General features: G+C 41.2%; 1 protein-coding gene and 1 long non-coding RNA gene across 5 annotated transcripts in view; one reads left to right on the plus strand and one right to left on the minus strand.

Annotated features, from left to right (window-relative positions):
• LOC125412780 (uncharacterized) lies at positions 1-24,590 on the plus strand. Of its 2 annotated transcripts, XR_014997509.2 has the most exons (4): positions 1-387; positions 6,924-7,158; positions 17,721-18,238; positions 23,907-24,590. It is a non-coding gene; the product is annotated as an uncharacterized LOC125412780 (long non-coding RNA). The 2 variants fall into 2 exon arrangements; XR_007235697.3 differs by lacking the exon at positions 17,721-18,238 and having other exon boundaries at positions 44-387.
• Usp33 (ubiquitin specific peptidase 33) overlaps positions 2,884-24,955 on the minus strand; it is a 46,292-nt gene continuing 24,220 nt past the window's right edge. For 2 of the 3 annotated variants that reach the window (XM_085677525.2, XM_085677526.2), the window contains 15 exons: positions 23,764-24,178; positions 20,464-20,604; positions 17,512-17,624; positions 16,060-16,229; positions 15,871-15,965; positions 15,286-15,319; positions 12,989-13,034; positions 12,165-12,345; positions 11,206-11,332; positions 10,023-10,192; positions 8,537-8,618; positions 7,256-7,364; positions 5,962-6,064; positions 4,459-4,527; positions 2,884-4,020 (listed from right to left, as the gene is read on the minus strand). In XM_085677525.2, the coding sequence (XP_085533651.1) occupies positions 3,863-4,020; positions 4,459-4,527; positions 5,962-6,064; positions 7,256-7,364; positions 8,537-8,618; positions 10,023-10,192; positions 11,206-11,332; positions 12,165-12,345; positions 12,989-13,034; positions 15,286-15,319; positions 15,871-15,965; positions 16,060-16,229; positions 17,512-17,624; positions 20,464-20,604; positions 23,764-24,178 (2,013 nt within the window). In that variant the 3' untranslated portion in view covers positions 2,884-3,862. The remainder of the gene's footprint in view (positions 4,021-4,458; positions 4,528-5,961; positions 6,065-7,255; positions 7,365-8,536; positions 8,619-10,022; positions 10,193-11,205; positions 11,333-12,164; positions 12,346-12,988; positions 13,035-15,285; positions 15,320-15,870; positions 15,966-16,059; positions 16,230-17,511; positions 17,625-20,463; positions 20,605-23,763; positions 24,179-24,955) is intronic. The other variant, XM_085677527.2, reaches the window with a different exon arrangement.

Raw genomic sequence — 24,955 nt, forward strand, 5'->3', positions numbered from 1 at the left:
CACTTCCCGCAGCAGCGGCGGCTCCTTCCGGTCCCCTCCTTCCTCCGGTTGAGGCGCGTGGGGCCGGGCGCTCACGGCGCCACCTGGTGGTGACCGCGGCTGCGCAGGCCGGAGGAAGGGCCCGCCGGGCCGCTTCCCGGCGTGGTGGGGGCCGCCCGGGCTGCCCGCAGAGGCTGCCCTGGGTGTGCTCCTGAGAGCAGCCCCGGCTCAGCGATGCTCTCCGCCTCCTGCCTGTGCTCATGCCCTGCCTAGGGCCGACCGCGACCCCAGAGCCCCAGCGCCCCCACCTCTCTCCCGGGTTTCAGGGCTCAGAAGCCTGTCGGAGGGTGGTCCAGACCACCCGGTTCCCAAGAGCGCACCTTTAGACGGCACGTCTAGCCGTTTTCTGTAAGTATTCTGGCCACCAAGGATATAGAAACTTTAAAGGCGGGACGTTTTAACTTTTCTCCGGGCCTTTTTCCGTCAAATGGCTCAACACGTAGTAAAAAATGATGGTTGCTGGAGCTCAGGTGTGTTTACGTAGCTCAGCGTGTGCGTACCGAGCCTGAGCTCTGAGTTCAATCCCTAACACCTGCCTTCAAATACGCTGTGTTGGAAGTTGAGGAAAGTAATGCCCGCCGTCAGTAATGGAGGGAAGCGTTTTCTCTGAGTGGATAGCACATAGACTGCCACTATGAGCTGTGGAAACGCTGACCTAAATCTCTGGCTATGAGATTATGTTCCAAAAATCCCAAGTCCACTGCCAGTCTATAAACATCTGCTACCTGAGACCCAACCTGTGACTTTGCTCACATTTGTTGACAAAACACGTATTACGCTCTGGAGTTTGTTTTTATTGAGACAAGACCTTCTATAGTCCATGCTGATTTAAAGCTCCATGTGTAGCTTGGAACACTTGGTTTTCTGCCTCTGCCTCGCAGTGTGGAATTATAGGCTACTAAGCAAATTTGAGGCCAGCCTGAGCTACGTAAGGCCCTTTCTGAGAGAGAAAGGGAGGGAGAGGAGAGGTCTAAAGTTCCTCTGTTTTACAAACCAGGCCTGAGTTTCAGTTTCTTAAACAGTGCTGTTAACAACACCCCTGACAGCAGGGACAGGGAGAGAGCATGTACAAGGCCTGTTTTTGCCACAGTGTCTCAAAGCAATGACCAAATAAGGACAGTTCCTGCAATCCCTTTGAAACACATCCAGATTTGCCCAGGTAGGATGGGAAAAGTAACCTCAGCCAGTCAAAAGTATACTAGCTTAACTGTTACCTGCTTGACCAATCATGTTAAAGATGACCTAACTTCCTGGAATTCCCCTAATTGTGCTTGCTCTCAGGGTCACCATCTGTACAGTGGTCGACCCTGCATACTGGTAGTTTCTGGAGAATAAACACTTTGTACATACCATTCAAGTCTGGGGTCTTTCTTCAGTGATTCTGAGACCCTTGAAGAGAGACAGAGTGCATGGTGCATCTCTGAATCAACTGATCTTGAAAGTGCTGAGTACTAGTTTGAAATGCTCAAGATTCAGCCACAGCCCTCACTCAGATTGAAGAAACATTCAAGTCTCTCTCAAAAGTAATTATTCTCTCAATAAGTCTCTCAAAAGGAATGCTAGGGTTGGTGTGTAACTCAATGATAAAAACATTGTGGTTTGATCCTTATAACAAAATACTGAAGAAAAACAAGAAACAAAAGATTTATTTTGCCAAAGATTTAGTCCTTGGTTAACTGACCCCATTGCTTTAACCTGGGACAGGGCAGAGACATGATAGCAGAGAAAAGCTGCTGACCCTTGGGGACAGCTAGGACACAGAGGTCAGCAACAAGTGTAGCCTTCCAAGGCATGCCCCTAGCAACCTGCTCTGTCCCACTGGGTCTCCTTTCTCTCAGTCCATTCAGAATAAACCGATAGCGTTAGCCCATGGGTGATGCTGGCACCTATATCACATGGTATGATGAAGGGTCCAGCCATCTCACACCTCAGCTGGATGGTACTTCAAAATGAGATATACTTCATGTCCTATTGTCAGAAGTTTTCTGTCCTGCCCGGTTCCTGCAGTCATTAAATCCCAAAGAAATCACAGAGGTCTACATCAATTATAAACTGATTGGCCCATTAGCTCAGGCTTTTTATTAACTTTTATAACTTATATTAGCCCATTCTTATCTGTGTTAGCCATTGGCTCATCTGTTGAGCTCACTGCACTCAGTCTCCTGAAGCAGTGTCCCCTAGGGACTTGACATCCCATCAAGGAACAGCGCTGACTATCCATTACCAGCAGTTAGTGAGGTACACTACTTTTAGGCCTTTGGACTGGACAAGATGCAAATGGGCACAGGACAGTTTGGCTACCTTCTGTTAAGGGGCTGTAGCCATAAGATCTATTTTGCTGTTGTTTTCTCGAGACAGGGTTTGTTTCTCTTTGTAGCTTTGGAACTCGCTGTCCAGACCAGACTGGCCTCGAACTCAAAGATACCCACCTGCCTCTACCTCCCGAGTGCTAAGATTAAAGGTGTGTGCTACCACCAGCTGGCAGAACATGATAGTGTTTAACATGCATAAGATCCTACATTGAAGAAGAAAAAGAGTGCTAGACTTAGAAAACTACTACTCCTAACCCACAGTTGACAGGTTTTGTTTGTAGTTTGCTGCCATTTGAGACAGTCTTGTTTCACAGCCCACACTGGCCTCAAACTCAAATTCCTACAGCCTGAGCCTCGTACTTGAACACAGATGCCAACCACCATGCTGCCCATCTTGAAATGGTTTAATAAACTTTATTACAGCAAAGAACTTCTTTGTTGCATGTTGTCAAATAAAATATGATGAAAAGCATTAATATTAACAAATTTCATGCCCTTTTAAAAAAGTCTATCAAATAAATTCAACATTCAGTTTACACATCTTAAAATGATTTTTATTGAATGGGTTTTAACAACATTGTTTTTAGACCGTGTGGCTACCCCACACAAAAACAACACATCGTGAATGCTGTTGCATAGCCTCAGTATCACCTAGCATGTTTGTACTTGGAATACAGTTAAGCTCTGCACATCACATAATCAAGCAAACAGCAATGCATACTCTATTATTTAAAAAGACTTTGTGCATTTCATTAAAAAAATCATTTTGCAAGTGGTTTCAGCTTTATCAACAGTCTCATTTGACACATTCTATACTTCATGCTCTCAAAATAAAAAGTGGCCTAAAACTAAGACTTTTTAAGTTACTGACATTAATGAATACCATTCAGGTCTACAGAATTAAAGTTTAACATTTTACATTATAAGCAGCAATAAGTTACTGATTATCTGATGACAAATCCCATTCAAACTAAATACATCCTGTTACATTCAAAAGACATTTTGTAAATTTTAATATGCAATTTTGTATGCTACAGTGCAAAAGAATTAATACCCTAATGTTTCCTGAGCTTTAGGAAATTAACAATTTTCTGACCACTACTCTCAATTTAAAATATGCTCCTTCCTATGCAAAGCCATGTCAAAACTATACAATTAAATTAGGTTGTTTTGAGAACTGAAAAGATTGGCTTAGGTAATGACAAGGTTTTCAAGCAGAAGTTTTACAGCACTGAAGAGGGCACCTGGATCTGCCCAGAGCAAAGGTCAGAGAACCTAATGGCCAAGTGTCCCGTTTCTTCCAAACAGTGCACTGAAAGACATCATGGCAAGTTATTTAGCATTAAATATTAACAACTTATATTACACATTTAAACAGACCCTCTCATAATGCCCAGTACAAAGGAATAAATGTGATAAAAGGTGAAAATCAAAGAAACATGCTTTAAGGAATGATTTGAATGCGTGTGCGAGTGAGGACGACTCCTCGTTAGAGCTCTGTACCCTCAAAACTACAACGATCGAGTTTCTACTTCAATCTTCTCCTCTGCTTGCAGTACATCAGGGTCAGCATGAACCACTGGAGGCCGGAGGATGACTTCAGGCCCTCCACCATATATGGACTGCAGGAAATTCCATGTTTCTTCTGAAATTTGACCAGAGTCTGCTCCTAAAATTGTATGCAAAAAATGTTTACAAACATGAATATACTGCACAGATATGAGCAACAACACATAATATTTTAAATGTCTAGAGTTGCGTATTCCTAGTTCTTACTAACAGCTCTAAAACCCTCCCACAACTAACACACACAACTTTCTCACCCTTTGTTCTACCATAAGCCTGAACATCTCTGAATTAGGTTAATTAAAAAAATAACAGGATGATTGGTTAGTATTTCTACCAGTGAGGAATCGTCACAAGTAAAGGTTTCAGTATTAATTAAAGCATGTTGGTGCAGGCCTGAGATCCCCATGCGTGGCAGGGAGAAACAGGAGGATCGCAAGTTAAACCCATTCTGGGCTACATAGCATATTCAAGGCAAGTCTGGGGTATATGATACCCTGTCTCAGAAAAGAAACTGTGTGTGTTTATTAAACAAACTTACCTTGCTTGAGCATCACATTACCACATTTAGTGACTGCAATTTTAGTGTTGTCGATAGGACCTGGAGGATCTAAATCAAAATGATAAAAGAATTAGAAGATAAATACGTTCAAAGAAATGCTTCAAAGAACTACATAATTTTATAGCTGAAATAACTGAGAACTACCAATAAAGTCAAGTTAGTTATTTACGTATTTTTTATGAAATGCCATCTATTTTAAGTATCTCCCCAGCTTTGGGGATTTCAATTGACCCAAAAACAACCAAGAAAGATGAGAGGTTGCTCAGCAACAAAATCTAATGCAGTTTCTTACCTGCTCACTGGGAACTGCAGATCAAATGTTTTTTAATGCTACAAAAAAACCTTTGTAATTTAAATAAATTATAAATTCTCAGTTCTAAATTTGTTATTTAAACTAAAATTATAAAATGAAATATTAGAAAGCCTCTTTTCTTTGAACATGAAAGTAGAGTACTTGTCCATTCTCAAAAGCTCCCAACAGGCACGAGGAAGAAAAATTACTAAAATCTTACAGAAAAGTAGGCATATGGTTTTAATATATGCATGGTCTGCTTTTGCATTATGCATTGCTTAAAATACCGTTGAAGAGGTAGTCAGGGAGGACCAGTAGAACTAAGTGTAATGCCATTATGTTTAAAACTGCCATAATTAAGTCCATCACTGTGTTTGCTAACTTAAAATAAACCAAGAAATTCAAATACATACATACATTTTTTAAGCAACTCAACATATGAAGAATAGCTTATTTTCAAATTATTATTACTGATAGTAGTACTAGTATTGAAATAGATTCTCATTATATAGTCCTGGCTAGCCTGAACCTGGCTATGTGGAAGAGGCTGGCCTTAACTCCTCAGTTGTCCCTGCCTCTGCCTCCTCAGTGCTAGGATTAAAGGCGTGTGCCATGCCTTACCCTCAAATTTTTATACATAATTATTTTAAAAGGTCCACGCTGTGTTCCACTGTACTAGATAAACTATAATTTACTCACCATCCTGTTATGTGATATTTTAAGGTTTTTCTTTCTCCGGGTGGGGAGAGGGTGGTTTTTCTGAGATGACGTCTATTACACAGCATTTACTATGTAGACCAACCTGGCCTCTAAAGTTTTTCCGCATTAAGATTAAGTTTACTTATGTATCTGTGTATGGGATGTGTGTGCCAGTGCCAATGGAGATGAGAAACAGGTGTCAGACTCCCCTGGAGCTGGAGCGAGAGGTGGTGATGAGCTGACTGACACAGATTCTGTCCCCTGAGTCTTAACTGCCAAGTCACCTGTCTAGCCAGGTATTAAAATTAAAGGCAATTTTAATTCTTTTATTCTTGCCATAAATAGTAATGACAAGTTCATAGCAATAAGACTATAAATTAGAATATAAGTTCCCTGAAATCATAGATCTTTTTTGTTCACTGGTATAATCTCCAATAATCACAGAATTAACAAACAAAACATAGCTAAGAAACTTTCAGTTCAGCACTTACCTCCATCCTTACCCTTCACGAAACTCTCCCATTCTCTAAACCACTGCATACTGATACAATAAAAAGTTGCTGGAGAGTCCTCCTCTTGAAATGCTCTGTTGAGCTACAGAGAGAAAAAGTCAAACACCTAGTATCTGGAACTGGCTAACATGATTAAGCTCAGTTACAGTGACTACTTCACAAATTATAGTATATAAGTGACTACTACAGAGCAAAGGGACTGAGAACTGGAAAACAAATGGCATGGGGTTGAGGATGCTGGCACATTCCGTTAACCCCTGCACTCGGGAGAAGGACCAAGCAGACCTGGTCTACACAGCAAGTTCCAGGCCAGCCAGGAATACATGAAGACTTGTCCTAAACCAGGCGGTGGTGGATCTCTGAGTTCCAGGCCAGCCTGATCTACAGAGTGAGTTCAATGACAGCCAGGGTTACACAGAAACCTTGTCTTGAAAAACAACAATAAAAAGACCTTGTCTTAAAAAATTTTTTTAACAGAAACTGCATTTTCTGTAGAATATTCCAATGATAAATGATCACAAAATTTGTAACTGAAAAGGGAAATTTGTTTTTTCACAGTTCTGGAGACAAGCATCCAACAACAAAGTGCTCAGAACACTGTTCCTGGAGATTTAGAGGCTCCACTTCTTCCTCCTTCAAGGGCTGCCTATGGCTGGCTGTTTTCACTTCAATCTGCCCTCCATCCTGCCATAGTATTCTCTCCCTTCTCTGTGTATCCTGAAAGGGACACTGACTGGATTTAGGTTTTATACAAACTTCTCAGGATGATTCCAACCCAAAATCCTATGCAAAAGCTATTTTCAAGGTGTCATTTGTCATTAAGTTCAATTCATAAAAGGCACAACATGGAAAATCCTTTTAGGATCCAACATTAAATTGAGTACAAATACTATTCAGTATTTCTATAATCTTTAACCAGAGGTTAAAACTTAACCTTACAGAAATCTAACAAGACTATTGAGGGTCCAGATCCTTCGAGAATGAACATTCCTTTAGCAATCAACAGCCACAACCAGCTACAGCCTGCACAGACTACAGACAACTCTAATGAGAGAACATACAATTTGGGAAGTAAAATTTCTTGCCATGGCAAATGCACAGGAAACAGAAATGCGCCCACAGGAAGAAGAGAAGCAGAACTGTGGAGAACCCAGCAGGGCTGTCACGGCCGCGCAGGTAGGACCTGACGCCCACTGTGGCTCTCTCACCGCCGACTGCCGGCTGGCCATCTCTAGCTTACACAACTTACAATTTGAAAGTGTTACATCTTTACCCGAATAAAAATTTCCAGTTCAGTTTTTCTTCGTTTTTCAATCTTCTCGGCCTCAATCTGGCAGGTGTGACAGATGTACAGGTGGTTGACTGCAGGTCCTCCTCCATACCTAGACACCGAGAGTGCAGGTCACAACTGCAGAGAGGGCCCGTGCTCGAGGTCACTGCTGCTAGCTTTTTTTTTTTAATATTTATTTATTATGTATACAATATTCTGTCTGTGTGTATGCCTGCAGTCCAGAAGAGGGCACTAGACCCCATTACAGATGGTTGTGAGCCACCATGTGGTTGCTGGGAATTGAACTCAAGACCTTTGGAAGAGCAGGCAGTACTCTGAACCTCTGAGCCATCTTTCCAGCCCCTGCTGCTAGCTTCTTAATTAGTGTTTAAATTGCCAGTTACAAGTAAATCCTGGGGCTGGCAAGATGGCGCAGTAGGTCTTAAAATATAAAATAAGTTCTGAGTTTGTTCCTCAGGACCCCATGAAGGACTCAAAGCACTGTCTCCCTCCAGCCACCCTCAGGTCTCCACCCATGCTCCATAGCATGCATGCATGCATGCATACATACATACATACATAGCATAGCATAGCATAGCATAGCATAGCATAGCACACATACACAGAATTACTTTTTAAAAAAATAAAAAATTAAAGAATAAATCCTATAGTAAAATTCTCAAAGTAATACAAAAAAATCACATTAAAAACTCCACTTTGTGTCCCATGTGACACCTATCCTGTTTTATCTACATTTCACCTTGTCCTTACAGCTGCCTCTGCTACAGTATTAGAAATGACCAGAGTGAAAAGGGTTCAAAGATTAGCACAAAATATTCTTAGTTATGCAAGCAAATTTTAATCAAATGAAGTCTTCCCATGCTCGAGTTAGAAGCACTTAATGAGTGCATTTTTAATATTTAATTTAAAATGCTTAGTATGGAAATAACATTTAAAAACTATAATTTGGGAAGATATCCAATTTTAGTAGTGTAGTGTACAACTATGAGAAATTTTGGTATTGGGGAAATGTAACATCTTTAATGTACAAAAAGTTATATACTTACAACATATATGCTACGGATAATCATAAAAATTACCATTATTTAGACTAGGGCCCCACAAACAAAGTCTTCCTACTAATACTTTAGCGTGAATAAATTAAGAAAAGGAATGTTCTTCCTAGGCATCAAATAACACTGGGCAACTGTGACAGAACCCAACCCTTTTGTAACTGCTCTCATTTCCTTTACGACACCATAGGGTTGAATTTCAAGAACAAACCTGCTATAGAGGTTATCCCAAATGTTCTGAGGCAGCATCAAAACTAAGTCTTCAATGTAACTAGCTTTTCGTGGAGGAATACCTAAAAAACATATTAAACAAGTGTACTTAATTTTTTTCTCTTTATTTCTCTATATGACTTCCAATGACTGACTTCTGCAGTGCTAAGACTAAATCAGAAGTTTACTCAAGTAAAGCAAACACTCCCACACAGAAAGCCGTTGGTTGGTTGGTTGGTTTTGGTTTTTTGAGACAAGGTTTCTCTGTGTAACTAGCCCTGGCTGTCCTGGAACTCGCTCTGTAGACCAGACTGGCCTCGAACTCACAGAGATCTGCCTCTGCCTCCAGAATGCTGGGATTAAAAGCGTGTGTCATCACCACCCAGCACATAAGGTCATTTTCATTTAATTATTTATCCATTTACTTATTTATTTAACATACTGACTACAGTTTCTCCTCCCTCTTCTCTCCCCCCACCTCCCTTCTGCCTACCCCCTCATCCACTCCTCCTCCGGCTCCATTCAGAAGGGGCAAGAAGGGGTAAAGCCTCCACGGCCTATCAATGAGGTCATGTTTAATGGTGACTGGACTGGCCAATCCTTTTTTTTTTTTTTTTTTGAGACAGGGATTTACTCTGTAGCCTAGCCTAGCCTCCAACTCACAGAAATTCTTCTGTCTCAGACTCTCAAATAGTGGGATTACAGGAGTATATAACCATACCTGGCTTTTAATCACTGTTCTTAAATCTCTCCTTATAAAAACATAAGTAAAAAGCATTTCTGGTAACTATGCTTCCTAAAGAAGAGCATAGCATATGCCTTGAAATACCCATTCAGAATTATTTATTTATTTGGCAGCACTAGGGTTTGAGGCTAGGACCCTGTGCAAACCAAGCATGTGTTCAATCACTAACTGGAATCATTAAACTCAGAAATAATGCAACTTTAGGTCTCTATATACAATACAGGATATTATTCCCACCTCTATATTTTCATTGCAAAAATAATTAACAACAGCAAGTCTGCGACCATAAAGGTCAGTGCAAGTGTCCACAGAAAGGTCTTTATTACTGCAGGACCAGACAGTAACAGCGCATCCATCACAAAGGCGTACGTTACATATAACAAATCCCAAACATGCTTCACTTTAGAAAGCCACCTATTCACCAAAGACAGACAGGTACGAACCACACTGCCCAGGAACAGCCCTCCCAGGAGACGTGCATGAAGAGGGCTCACTCGACCGTAATTAGTCACCCAAGTATCTGACTCTAACTCAAAATTAAAGCTTTCACAACATGGGACAGTCTCTGGCATTCTTAGCTCTAGTGCTAGGTTTCTCACAGGGCCTATTTCTGAACCATAAGGAATCAAATACACTCAGGTCCAGATGGGGATGTGAGGAGGGGAAATTCATGGCTCTTTATTAATTTGCAAAGGATTTAACAGCGACCCTCTATCACTGTTTACATAACCACACTCCTTACCTCCATGAATACAGAGAAAGTCATTATTTGAGATAGGGCCAGGTTCAGCAAAGGTCTTAAATTTATTTAACCACTGTCGAGATATATAAAACTGAAGGAGGCTAGGCTCCATTATGTTCAGCAGATTTGATATCCTCCGCCTCTCCTTTTGGGCCTCTTCACTGCTCTTCCTGTGGAGGACAAAGATTCACTGAAGTTAATACACATTTTACCACATTAAACAGGCAGAGCAGCTCTTCACTATCAGACTTAAGATACACACTGTTACTACAGAGCTGATCAGTCCCTAAGGACTTTCAAGAGAAATAGTCTTTGTCCCACAGCTCAATACATTATACATTACCCTGGGGGTCAGCACTGAATCTTAACTATGGGTATCTATGGAACCCCTGGTACAAGGTAGACATTTCAGTGTTAGATCAAGTGGGGGGGGGGGGGGACACGACTGAGCTGCATTCTTGCTTCCTGTTCCAGTATCTACCATTTCCTTTTATAAGATACAGAAATATATCAAAGATTTTTACAGTAATACCTTTTTTGCTACAGGATATTTAAAGAAGAAATTTTGTATTTAATTCTGACTTTATATACTTTAAACGAACAAACATCCTAGGCCAGTGAGATGCTCAGGGGTAAGGGTGCCTGCCAGCAAACCAGAGGAGTTCAATGCCCAGAACCCATAAACAAACTTCAGTGCACACTTGCAGGAACATACATGCACATACACATAAATAAATAAATGCTAAAGAAAGAGATGAGGGGTTGGAGAGACAGCTCAGCAGCTTGCTGTTCTTGCACAGGACCTGGGTTAGATATGCAGAACCCACATGGGGGCTCACGACCACCTCTAACTCTAGTTCCAGGGGATCTGATGCCCTCTTCTGACCTCCTGGCAGCAGACATACATGTGGTGCACAGACTTACATACATACAAAATACCTATATACATAAAATAAATTTAAGTCAACCTCTAAAAAAATAAATGTTTAAAAACAAAAATATTTCTAAAACAATATATCCCTTTGCCTGTCTAATTTCCTGAACGGGGGGTCACCTATGAGCAGCTTCTTTCTCTTACTCATAAGAGCACATTTCTCATTGTCACTCATAAGCCCTGCAAAGTCTAAGAAGTGCAGATCCTATAGAGATGTCCTTTCTTCACCAAGTCATGACAGTCCGTCACCTGTAGAAAAGGACGTAGGCCTCAGCATTCTGCACGGTGGACTCGGAAACCTCAGTGACGCTCTGGTCATCGAACTCATACCACAGGTTATTTAAATTGTTGCGGCAGTAAGCGATGTAGTGCCCACCTGAATTGCAAGGAAAAGTGTCTGTTAGGGTCTCCGTGTCACACCTACAGAGCCTCTGTAGCCTTACTGGGTTAGACTGCGTTCAGCACTGACAGAAGACAGGAAGCACCAGACTTTTAACCTTTTATTTTATAATGCCTCACTATTATAGCCCAAGCTGGTCTTGAACTAACAATCCTCCCACCTCAGCTTCCCAAGTGCTGAGAACACAAGTGTGTTCCACCACACTCGCCCTAGGCCATGTAGCCCTGAAAACCTTGTACAAAGCCTACCCTGTTAAAGCTGTTACCTTATAATTGTTATTCCGAATAGTCTAGGGAAAATATTTAGTCTTAAATCTAACGTCTCAAATGCCTCCTCTGACACATAATAATTGTGCATATTTGTGGAGTAGAAGATATAATTAGGGCAATTAACATTACAATCACCTTAAATGTGGAGTTCTTTGTCTGAAAGTCTCAGCTACTCAGGCTGGTCTTGAACTTAGTTGGCATTCAATGTTTGCCAATAAGATCGAGCTAGATACTGAACCTGTATTCCTGGTACCTGTTTTAGGTAGCTGACTTTTTTTTTTTTTTTTTTTTTTTTTTTTTTTGGTGTTGAATTCCTAATCCTGCTTTAGCCCTGGAGTATGACAATGATAGGCATGTGCCACTACAACTATTTTCCTAAATGGTCATTATTCACTAGGGTTAAGTCTGTTGTTTTCTGATAATAAGGACTAAAATCTGTTTTTAAATTTTTCTTCCTTTGGTCAAGTGGGGCTTATTTAAGCAATCAACTTAGATACATGTTTTTAAATCAAAAACAAATGTTAAGCCTTTGTGCTCACTGCTCGCAGTCCCGTGATGACAGATGACTGACAGGAGCTCGTAGGTCACAATCTGCGCCGGGCTGTCCTTTGCAAGGAACGGTTGCAGGTCCAGGCCTTCCAGAGGGAAGGACACGTGGGTGCTGATTTTAGTAGAAAACATCAGCTCATGCCGAAACCTCTTCAGATGAATACACAAGATCTAAAAGTATAACCAGCATCCAAATGGTTAGGAATGTTTACAAGTGCTAAGAAGGACAATTAAGTTCTGTGTTATAAGAAAGAAAATGAGGCAGTCAATCAAATACAATTAGAGTCATTTAAATGTTTATTTTTAAATACTGTATTTTGGTTTTTGGATTTTTTTTCTTCCATTTTTAAAGGTCTCTCTGTGTAGTCCTGACTGGCCTGGAAGTTAATCGTTATGTAGACCCAGGCTGGCCTCAAACTCAAGAGACTTGCAGAGGCACCGCGCCTGTCTCATCTCATCTTATATTCTCAATAAGAGTCTCTGAAGTATTTACATAATCAAAGTAGGAATGTGAAACATCATCCTGAATTCTAACATGATTCCAGATATAATTTCAGTGTGACAGAGTGGGCAGGGCTCCTCTTCCCAAGATCAGTGCTACTGGTTCCTGACTGTGCACTTCAGACCTGTAAGACCCCACAATGTCTGGTGACTTGTTCAACAGCACACTGTTAAAAAATGCTCAAATATTTAACCCAGCCTCCTAAAATGAATCCTAACGGTACACATGATGCTTCAGCCATGCCGAGTTTACTACAGTGTGTGACGTTAATGCATGACCACATTTTATGAATGAGTAAAAAAGAAGTCATACCTCAGGAAACTTCTGTACTTTACAAAACTTTACTCCATTCCTCAACCTAAAGGCAAAAAAGAAAAACTAATAAATCTACAAAACATTTATTACACACAAAAATCTTGCAGAAGATGTCAAGAAAAAAGTTATCAGAGTAGCATATCCCGAGTTAGTTATGTACATATTTATACACTAAATACCCTAACAATAAAATGCCCCTTATCATAAAAAATAACTTTTTTAAAATATTTATTTATTTTGTATACAATATTCTTTCTGCATGTATGCCTGCAGGCCAGAAGAGGGCACCAGACCTCATTACAGATGGTTGTGAGCCACCATGTGGTTGCCAGGAATTGAACTCAGGACCCTTGGAAGAGCAGGCAATGCTCTTAACCACTAAGCCATCTTTCCAGCCCATAAAAAATAACTTATACCAAGATAGTAATAAAGAGCTAAAAAAAAAAATCACTGCACAATGCTTTGACTTGCCTAGCACCCACAGACTTAGGTTCCATCAGAGACTAGCTATGTGTCATGCTTGCCTAGCACACACAGACCTCAGGGTCCATCCACAGCACTACACCGGTCATGCGTGGGAGCGCATGCCTATAGTTTCAGTACTTGGGAGGTAGAGCAGGAAAATCAGACACTCCAGGTCAGCCTCGGCTCCATTAAGAAGCTTGAAGGCAGCCTGGGATACAGGAGCTCCTGAGTTTAAAAGCACAGCACTGAAATGGGACACTGTCTACGCTTTTATAACATGCAGATACTACACAGAGCAAACTCCAGCTCTTCAAGATCAGTAGTTCAGGGTCATATAGTTATTCTTTTTATCTTGCTTTAGAGACAAGGTCTCAAATTTATAATCCTCCTATCTCGGTGCTGAAATATCAGCATTTACCACACACCTGGCTTGAAAACCTTTATTCTCCTTTTTCATTTCAGGTGTTTTCAGACAGGTTCTCTCTACATAGCCCTGGCATTCCTGTAACTCACTCTGTAGACCAAGCTGGCCTCAAACTGACAGAGATCCACCTGCCTCTGCTTCCTAAGAGCTGGGATTAAAAGCTTGCATTACCACACCAGGCCCATTACAAAATACATAAATATCACACTTGGACTAGAAACCTTTACTCTTAAATGTTGGAGAAAAATTTGAGCCAAAGATTATAATAATTAACCAGTATCAATGACCACTTGTCCTATCTGCACTGGGGATCTGGGGCGAACACTGGTTCTTTCCCCTCATTGCTGTTTCCTCTAGCTGGCATGGCTGGCTTCACGGGGAGATATTTTCCTAGACTCAGCTTCTTTTCAGCTGTAAAACTAGGCACGGCCCTTTCTGTGTGGTGAGAAACGGATCGATTCGTTGATGGTTGCATGACTGGCTAACATTGCTGCACTCCACTCTAGCATAAGGGGCCAACAGCTGCAGGCTAACATCAGCTGTGGCTGCAGCAGCTTCTCCGTCTGTGAAGACTCCAGTTGGAGGGGCTGGAGAGGTGCTCAGCAGTTAAGAGCATATGTGCTGCCCTTGCAGGAGACGGGGGTTCAGTTCCCAGCACCCACATTCCAATTTCAGGGATCTGGTGCCCCCCTGTGATCTCCATGGGCATTGGGCACATACCTGCTGTACATACGCACATGCAGGCATAGTACTCATACACATAAAATAAAAATTAAAAATAAAGATTTCAGCTTTTCTTAGGAGTTTTTCTATTACAGAGATTCAGAAAATTTTTCCAATTCTCTCTACACCAAAAATACTTGTCTTTATCAAACTTCTACTCAAATTTTCTGACATCATCAAGAGGTGTTTACTTTGCTTGCTGTAGTTGTTGCCTTCTGGCTGGCCTAGAACACACTACCTAGACCAAGCTGGCAGGTCCCTATGTTGGAATCAAAAGGTGTGTGCCACCACACCTAGTCCAAAAAGAGGTTTTTAAAAGTGAAAATTATTACGAGACAGAAAAGGAAGCTGGTAGCAGATATGAACAAAATGAGACTTGGCCATCCTGTTGTTCTCCAGTTACCATGGTAATTCAAAAGAGTCACTTTGTTTTAAAATATAGTTAATGCAAACTCCCAAACTTAACTTCATTCATCAAAATCCATACATTTAATAGCATCTTGCATCAGACTACTAAACATTTACCTTAAACATATTTTATAAAATAACCAGTCTCTTATTTTTGGAGGAAGGCTTTCTGGCCTAGAATTTTCCAGACATAGCATCAAGTATAACTCCAATGTGCCCAGTTCAGATAGCCAAGAAAAATACAAAATACAAAGCTAAAAGCAATGTTACTTACTTTTTGCATTTTTCACAACTGTACATATTGTCACCTGCAAACAGAGCAGACCTAGTCACTATCTAACTGCCAGCAAACTCCTCTCAGTTCCCAGATGTGCCCAACGTGGACTTCACAGAACAGCGACAGTGAACTCACCATGCTTACTTCCCTACCTACCATCACCACCCTCCCTCTCCTCTCAGTCTGACACACTAACTCAGAAAACAGTCTCTTCTTTTGTTCAATAAACAGAATTTATTGGTAGTCTGTGATATGCCCAGACTGACATCTGATGTATATGTGATATGTCCAAGCATGATGCTGAACACACAAGAAAAACGGAGGACCTTCAGAGAAGCTGAAGATGTAAAGACAACTCAAAACACATCTGACATCCATTGTCTTCATAAGTTCTCCCATCTCTGAATCACACATCTTCAAAGTCTGTCATTTGTATTAGAGAAATGTATATAAATTCTCATCGCATCTCCACTGCCGTGGAAGGTCCCCCATGCACATACAAGCAAGTCCTGCTGAAGCTGCCCAAAACCTCAGCATTAGCTTCCCTACAAAACCAGCCACAAACGTGATTACAGTTCTTACCTTTAAGTTCATCTCTGGCGAAGAATGCAGCAAGACAATCTTGCAAGGTTACTACTGGACCCCAAAACCAGCTAGGGACACATGAGACAACAAACCTGAAACATCATTGAAGAAGAAAAAGGAAGTGTTCTGCTAGTACAGCAGAAGCAGCAGCCAACAATCAGTCAAGGCAAAGAAAGAAATACACACCTCTTCACATACTCCATGAAGAAAGCTATCCAGCCCTGTGGCGCATACGCTTCACCACACGAGCCTGCTTTGACTATGGTGGGGTGGCTGGAGGAGTGCAGCTTGGCCAGGTCTTCCTTGCCAGGAATCGGCAAGGACAGATCCTGAAAGGTCTCGAGGGTTACAGACACCTGCAAGTGTTTGGTTTTAATGGATGGAAAGACCCAGCACAATTATTTATAAGATTAGATTTCTTCCAAAGATGAAAACAAGTTATTATAATAAACAAATATAAACAACAAGCATAGTGCTTTTAGAATACTACAGACAGAAAAGAGCCTGGCTTGCTTTGTACCAGGTGCTGTTTCAAATGCAATCTTCATATAAGCTACTGGTATTTCTGTCTATGGATCAGAGGTGTTACAGTGTTAAAAAGCACAGCAGATCCAGCCGTCTGGCTGCTGAAGACTGGCACGCAGATTCTTTGAGTGTGGGGAAGGGGGACATGCAGAACTGGGTCTTATTATATGCTTTATGACCCATGAGGTTCTCAAACTCTGTCAAGTCATTCTCTCACCTCAGCCTCCCAAGTACAGAAACTGCAGGCTGAAAATAGTCTTAAATGTTGTTTAAACATTTAAGGATGAAGAAGAAACCAGCCCTGCTATGGACCAGCATTAACAGCAGGAATGAACCATGGAAGATACACGGCTTCAGGCAACCATGGAGTGTAAACGCACACACTTAGATGACTACGATGCCTGTGGAGATAGGCTCTCACTACATGACAGTCACATGTGTCTATCCTTAGCTGTAGCACTACCCACATACCACAAGTAAAAAACACTTCTGGGTAATATACTGTCTATGTGAACATGGCCTACTGAACACTTCCATTTGACTTAACATTCCGACACAATAAAGGAGAGCATATTTCTCTTGCTTCTGAGACAGTATTTCATTCATCAACCATACCCACCCTGCACTGAAGTGAGAACTAAGAATTTCCAAAGAGTAGGTGTTAGTCAAACCCTCACAATAATTTTAATTTATGTTTGAGACACAGACGTCTGTCAGTTTTTTTCTTGTGTTTGTGAATCTGGCATTATCTTTATTATTGAAGCACCTATGTCTTTACAAGCTGCCTACAAAACCAAATGTAAGACACACACTTAATCGCCTTTGCTTGTGAACACAACCATTTCCAGGCACACCTAATTTCATCAGCCTTCAGAGAATAAGCACTGTTAACTACCTTGTTGCCAGGCAACTTCTCACCTTTCTATGCAACCAAAAGAGACAGAGAGCCAAGGTCCTTTCCAAAGGACTTGTGTCATCCCTCCCATCTCCACCTGACTGACACACACCAAACATGTATGCATGGTCTGCAATGGCATTTAACTCTTTGACTTCTTCAGGTTCTTAAGTCATTTGACAGGAAAATGCTGTGTGCTATGGTTCCCTCATACTCACCCTGTCACACGTCAGACACTGTACTGAACTAATGATTGTTCCATCAAATATGTCAGAAATGACACTTCTGTATTTCTTATGCTGCTTTTTTCTCTTTGGAGATGCAGACTGAGCTAGAATTAAAAGAACATTAAAAAGAACCATTAGTTCCTTGAATATTTTTCTCTAAAATATTTTTGCATTGTCTTGGATTTTGTTTTTTGATACAGGATCTCACATAGTATAGATTGGCCTCAAATTTCCTATGACTCTGCGACTGACCCTGAATCCCGGATCCCTGGCTTCCAATGCCTGACACTGGGTTAGAGAGTGCTGCCACGCCTGCTGCCACACATGCTGCCACACATGCTGCCACGCCAGGCGTCCTCTAGAATCTTTTCCTTTTTAAGGGTTATTTATTTATGCATGTGTATGCTATGTCAGTGTGTACGTGCATGTGGATGCCCATGGAAGCCAAAAGAGGGCACTGGATTTTCTGAGCTGGAGTCAGAAGCAGTTGACAGCTACCTGATGTAACTGTTGGGTCCTGAACCCTGTAAACAATCTTAGCCACTGGGCCCTCCGGCATCTTTAGAATCTTTTAACGGTAGAAGTTACTCAGCCTTCAAGACACTCAGCAGGTAGAAATGCTTCCTGTACAGCCTCAGACCTGAGTTTGATCCCCAAGACCCACATGATCTAAGGAGAAAATGAACAAGATGTCCTCTGACCTCTAAAGTATGCTGTGGTATGTGCATCCACACACACCCCACACACACACACACACGTACACAAACACACATAACGAAAAATTTTAATTACTACACTAAAGAAAAATTGAAAATGCCATCCAAGAGCATTGCTTTAGGGCTGGAGAGATGGCTCACTGTGCTCCTCCAGAGGACCAGCACCTACATAAGGCATGTACTTGCAACTTTAGCCCCAAGGGAATCTACATCCGCTTCCAGCTTCTATAAGTATCCAAACACATATAGCATGTATACACGGAAAAACACATATACATGAATAATAGTAAAAATAATTTTTTTTAAAAATCACTACTTAGAGAAGCCAATCAAAAAATCAAATAAGGCTTAAGCTGGCTTTCAAGTATTTATGATTCTTGGCCACATAAAATGTACATAGGGGAATATGAAAACAATCTGAAATTAGTTAATATTAAACAGCCTAATAGTTTACTCATTTGTTCCATATGCAAAATAAGGAATTAGCCCCCATCATTGGGATATCTACGCTCAAGTCAGGGGAAGGAGACGAAGATGGGAGAGCCAGGGTAAAAATGTAAGGATGAAACAGGAGGGCCGCACCTGCACATCATTCCTTCAGAACAGTCCCAACTGTACTTGCTTGTTTTGTATGGGGGCTCATATGAAAAAAGGATTCTGTTAGTGAGGTATGTTATACACATTCTTCAGGATACAGGCTCTTTTTCAGCCTACAAATATCTCTTTCTAATCTTACCCTCCCCTTTTTAAAAAATCTTAACAAGGTCCTTTGCCAAGACTTTTTAGTTCTTTCATAGATGGTGATTTTTGTTTTGTATGTGGGGGCAGAGTAGATACAGGTAAAATACGGAGATCAGAAGACAACTCGGGGAAGTCAGTTCTTCCCTTTATTGTGAGTTCTGCGGATCAAACTGCGGTTGCCATGCTTATACAGCGAGACTGTTACCCACTGACCCACCTCGCTGGCCTTGTGTTTTCATGTCTGTATATAGCAAGACTGTTACCCACTGGCCCACCTCGCTGGCCTGTGTTTTCGTGTCTGTATACAGCAAGAGTGTTATCAACTGGCCCACCTCACTGGCTTGTGTTTTCATGTCTGTAAAAATGTCTCTAAGACCTTCAACTGTGTTTTTCTGTTCACTTGTTTGTTTGTTCAGGTTTTTGTTACGCAGCCCTGAGTGCTCTAGAACCCCCTATTTAGACCATGCTGCCCTCGGATTCAAGTCCACGCAGATGAACCTTCCTCCGAGTGCTGGGACTAAAGGCATGCACTACCACATGGGGCCCTCTTTAAGTTCTATTGTTTAACACTAAATAATGCCAGCATTCTGATATAAAGCAGGTGACAGTGCAGAATGGTGCAGACACTCGGGAAAACGGGCAGCTTGCATAAAACCCAGGAAACACAATCCTCAGAATTTATCTCTGACAAACAAAAACTTTAGGATCATATAAAAACTATACACAAATATCTACAGTGATATTATTCATAATTGCCAAAAACTGTAAACAATTCAAAAATCCCTTGATGAGGAATAAACAGAGGTTTAGGGTTACAAATGAAATGTGGCTTGGTAGGGAAAAAAGTATTCAGATATAAAATAATGCAGTCAATTCTTAAATACATTATGCTCCATAATTTTTTTTTTTAAAAAAAGGCTATTTCCTAAGCCTACCTACTGTGTAGTATCATTTACAGGGCATTCTGGGAAAGGGGAACAACAGGAGTGGCGGGCATCAGGGGTCCATCAGGAACAGAGTGTCAGTGTGACAGGCCTTGGGGGAGGGCAATAATCTGATTATGAAATTGTAGGACAGAATGGGTTAAAAGGCACAGAAAAGGTGACTTAAGAGGGCTGGGAAGGCTCAGCAGTTACGCACACTTGATGCTCTTACAGAGGACCCAGGCTTGGTTCCCAGCACTTAGATAATGGTTCGCAACCGTCCATTTCAGCTACAGGTGAGCAGATGCCCTCTTCTCACCTCCGTGCCCAGGGACACATGTGGTGCACATACACACATGCAGGAAGAGACTAATGCACATACAATATTAAAATGCACTACTAAACTTTAAGAGAAAGATTTAATGCAGAGAACCACAGATAAAATATTCTAATGGTGGTTGTGTAATTCTATCAACTTTAAGAGATCACATATTTCATATTACTCTACCAACAACAGAATCAGCAGTTTAAACTGAGGAACTGAAGTGAGGGAATTCTTTTACCTTTTTTGTGTGGAGGTGTCAGTCCCGGCCATAGGTTGCCTGACTTAGGAGGGCTTGCTGATAAACGTGTATTAACGCTTTCATTGGATGGAAGACTCTGTGATGTGGACAGGTCATTCAAATGGACGTCAGTGATATATTCTGTAATATTTAAATTTTTATTATTACCTTCAATTAAAATTATAAATAAAACTATTAAGCAGTTTTATTCCATGTGGCCAATAATGCTAACTAATGGAAAGACTCCTTAATTTGATATACTGAAGACAGTCTATGTTAACAAATGCCAAGTGAAATAGTACTGAAGTGTTTGCTAAGCAAAGTAACAGTGATTTTCCCACCTAGGTATTCAATTAATGTCTAACACATTACTGCTATAGTCAGTCAGCAGCAAGTAGTGGTGATACAAAACTAAAGACAATCACACTTCCCAAATTTAGTAAAATTTCTAAAAATCTACCCATGAGTTACAAAAGGAATCATTTGTTTCTCAACACAAGGTCTCATGTAGCTTGGGGTGGCTACTCTACGTAGCCAGGAATGAGGTCATATTCCACCCCTGACCCTTCACCTTCACCTCACAAAAGCTGGGGCTAAAGGCATGTACTGCCATGTCTGCTTCCTAAGTCTTTATAAGACATTTCTTCAAATTTTGTGTGTCTGTGTCTCTGTGTGAATATGTACATTTGAGTGTAGATGCCACTGGACACCAGGAGAGCTGGAGATACAGACAATTGTGAGCCACCCAATGAGGGGGCTGGGAACCAAGGTTGGGTCCTCCACAAAAGCCGTACAAGCTCTAAGTGCAGACCCATCTCGGTAGCTCCACCCACACTGTTTTTTTAAATATTTATTCATTTATTATGCATACAGTATCTGCCTACATGTGTGCCTGTAGGCCAGAGAGGGCACCAGATCTCATTACAGATGGTTGTGAGCCACCATATGGTTGCTGGGAATTGAACTCAAGACCTTTGGAAGAGCAGGCAATGCTCTTAACCACTGAGCATCTCTCCAGCCCCCACACCCACGCTGTTTTTATTTAAATGTTTTTTTCACTGTGCTGGGAAAGGAACCCAAGACCTCAAAAAATGCTAAGCAAATTTTCCACCACTGACTCTTGCTCCCTCAGTCCACATATTGTTTAAGTGAGAGAAAAGACGATTGTCCCAAATAAACTCAGTAATGAAAACCAAACAAGAAACTTAGGCATTGGGAGCCGGAGAGATGGCTCAGTGAATACAAGCGCTTACTGCTCTTACAGAGGACAGAAGTTCAGTTCCCAGCACCTACATGGCAGCTCACAACTGCCTGTAACTCCAGTTCTAGTCTCTGTGGGATCCTGCAAACATATGGTACACTTAGGGTTTCAACAACTCTTGTGTGCAAACACATATACACATAAACAATCTTTTTTAAAAGAAATTAAGGTATAAGTTAATTATATCTATTTTTACGGTAATAAAAATGAGACCTAGCTCTCAGGACACTATCTCTTTGGAACTTAACTATATGAGGCACCAAGCAAGGAGATCTTGTGGCTGCTACTCTGACAGTCTGTTGCTAGAGTCTTAGTGCCTAGCATATCTATCTCCCAACACAAGGAACCATGTTGAATGACTGTGCAAACAGAGAGGCAGAGAGAAAGCTGTCGATGAAGATATCAACCACGGGCTGGAGAGAGACTCCAGCAGCACTTGCTGCTCTTGCAGAGAATCCAGGTTCAGTTCCCAGAATCCAAACTGCGGTAACTTACAACCATCCACAACTCCAGTCCCAGGGAATCTGACAACCTCTTCTGGCTTCACTGCACACCAGGCATACATGTAGCCATAACACTCACTCACAAAAAAATATAAATTTAATAATAATAAAAAAACCACCTCAACCATGACTAAAGAAGATAGCAAAATGCTACTGGTGAAAGCTTTGTTCTGGACTTCCTAAAGAGAAGCAGAAAGGCTTCAGAGGGTAGTGAGCGTTTCTGTAGGGATAGACAGTGAATATTTCAGGTCCTGTGCACTACATGATAGTTTTCCACCCAGGATCTAAAACATAAAATGCTCAGACCTACTTTAGTTCATTATCTAGTTACTATGTGTTAAGAACAAACCCACACGCCAGCAATAAAGGAGCAGTCTGTCCCTGAATTATGCTTCCCTTTGGCTTTTGACAGGAAGTCTGGTTATCAGAACTGACATTCAGGCATTTACTGACTGAAGAACTTCTAGGCACAGCGAGTCTGTAAAGAGTCTAAGCACTCCTGGGTTTCCCAGCTAGAAGGCACAAGGCAGTATTCCTACGCTAAGGAAACACTGGTCAAGAAAGACCTTTAGTGCACTCTGAGACTTGGAACTGCTTACTAGTCCTCTCCAGCTGCTACAGAGATGAACTTTATGTTACTTTTTCACCACTGAGTCACATCATCTGATTTCCTAATCATCTAATTTTACAGAATTTAGAGTAGCCAAAGTCACATAAAGGTATAAAGAGATAAATATGGTATGTAAAGCAACTTAACTGCTTTCTTTCATTTGGGTATTTGCCCTTTCTCAAAAGAACACTGTCCAATATTATGATATAATATATCCTAGCAAAGTTCATGTACATATTGGCTATGTCTACAGTGAGAACCATTGGAATGTAATAACATGCATGATTAGAAAATTTGGGTTGGGCACTGGAGAAATGGCTCAGCAGTTAAGAGCATGGCTGCCCTTTCAGAGTCCTGAGTTCAATTCCCAGCAACCACATGGTGGTTCACAACCATCTATAGTGGGATCTGATGCCCTTTCCTGGCAAGAAAGGAAAAGAAAATTTGAGTTTTTCTTTTTGCCAGGATGGCAACAGAAATAAAAGAGATAATTCCAAGGGGACTAATTTTCTAGATTACTATGTAACCATATAAAGGAATTCTGATTTGCCCTTGCTTTAAAAGAAATGAATTCCTAAGTAAATGATCCACAAAATTATCTTACTTTTAGTTTCATAATTTTATGATTTCAACACTTAAAATGGACAGCATTAAATTTCAAGTCTATTAGCTAAAGAACCCCCAATTAAGGCATGATAGCACTCCCCTTTAGTCTCAGAATTCAAGAGGCAGAGGTGGGTGGATATGTTTAAGGATAACCTGGACTACATAGTAAGTTCCAGGCCAGTCAGGGGTACACACTGAGATCCTGCCTCAAAAATAAACGAACGAGTTGTTCCAAAAGTGACAGTTAGGTAAGTTAGGTAAGCACTCTCCCCCTGCTCAGGAAATACTATCATCTCACAATCTGATTATTAACTTGTCACCTGAAGCTCTGCCATGTATCTGCACTTTGACAGTCTCTTGGCTGTTCAGGTCAACTGTGTCACATACGGTGTCTCTATCTTTATCCAGTTCTACTTCAGACTCTGCTTTATTGATCTTGTTGCACATCTTCTCTTTCTGCCAGTCCTTGGCCATCTCTAGGTCGTCGGCATCCTGGATGAGCATCGTTGTCTCATTGCTGTCCTCAGCAAAGCCTTTGGAGCCATTCTCATTCTCCGCTTTCTCACTGCTGCTGCAAGATTCGCAGGACTGAAAGTCTACATCCGACTGGCTCTTCTCCTCCTCCACTGCTTCCTCAGAAGTCAGTGTTTGAGGGTCTTCCTCTATTTCCATGACCTGCTCCTTCAACTCCTCATGAAGCAGATCCATCAAACAGCGAAGGAATTCCTGGGCATCCTGCAGATCAACAACAACCACATTACGAGGATAGAGCAAACGCTTGTGGAGCCTAGGGCAGGAACAACACGGGTAGAGTAGCGGACTGAGTACATCTGTAGTCCACGCCCAGCAGAGCTGCAACACGCTGCATTCCAAAAGCAATGCAAATAAAGCAATGCTTTGGGAAGAAAACTGGATGAAACAGAAAATAAGAATTTTCCTCAGCTGACAACTGGAATTCAGAAATGCATCTTAAAATAAATATTATGGGGAAGTAGAAAGAGATAAGATCTCCTGAGTAAATTGGACCTTGGGACCTTGGGAGAGGGCTGAAGGGAAGGAGAGAGGCAAGGAGGGGAGCAGAGAAAAATGTAGAACTCAATTTTAAAAAAATCAATAAAAAATTAATAAATAAAAATAATAAATATTATGTAAGTTGGTTTAAGTTAGAGCTTTTCCCATCCATGGATTGTGTCTTAAAGAAAAACTCTTTATTGGGCAGTAGTGATACACACCTTTAATCCCAGCACTTGGGAGGAAGAGGCAGGTGGATCTCTGTGAGTTCAAGACTAGCCTGATCAATAGAGTGAGTTCCAGGGCAGCCAGGGCTACACAAACAAAACCTGTCTCAAAAAACTGGTAAAAAAAAAGAAAAAAATTCTTGATCGATCCTAAGAACTTGTTGATAATATAAATTCCTGAGCTGCAAGGATACTCAATCAAGCACGACCATTTGCTATGCAAGTCAGACAGCCTGATTTACTCCCTAGAGCCTGCTGTGTAAAGACAACCCAC

This window comes from Myodes glareolus, chromosome 17 (assembly GCF_982192425.1).
Source record: "Myodes glareolus chromosome 17, mMyoGla1.1, whole genome shotgun sequence".
NCBI lineage: Eukaryota > Metazoa > Chordata > Mammalia > Rodentia > Cricetidae > Myodes > Myodes glareolus.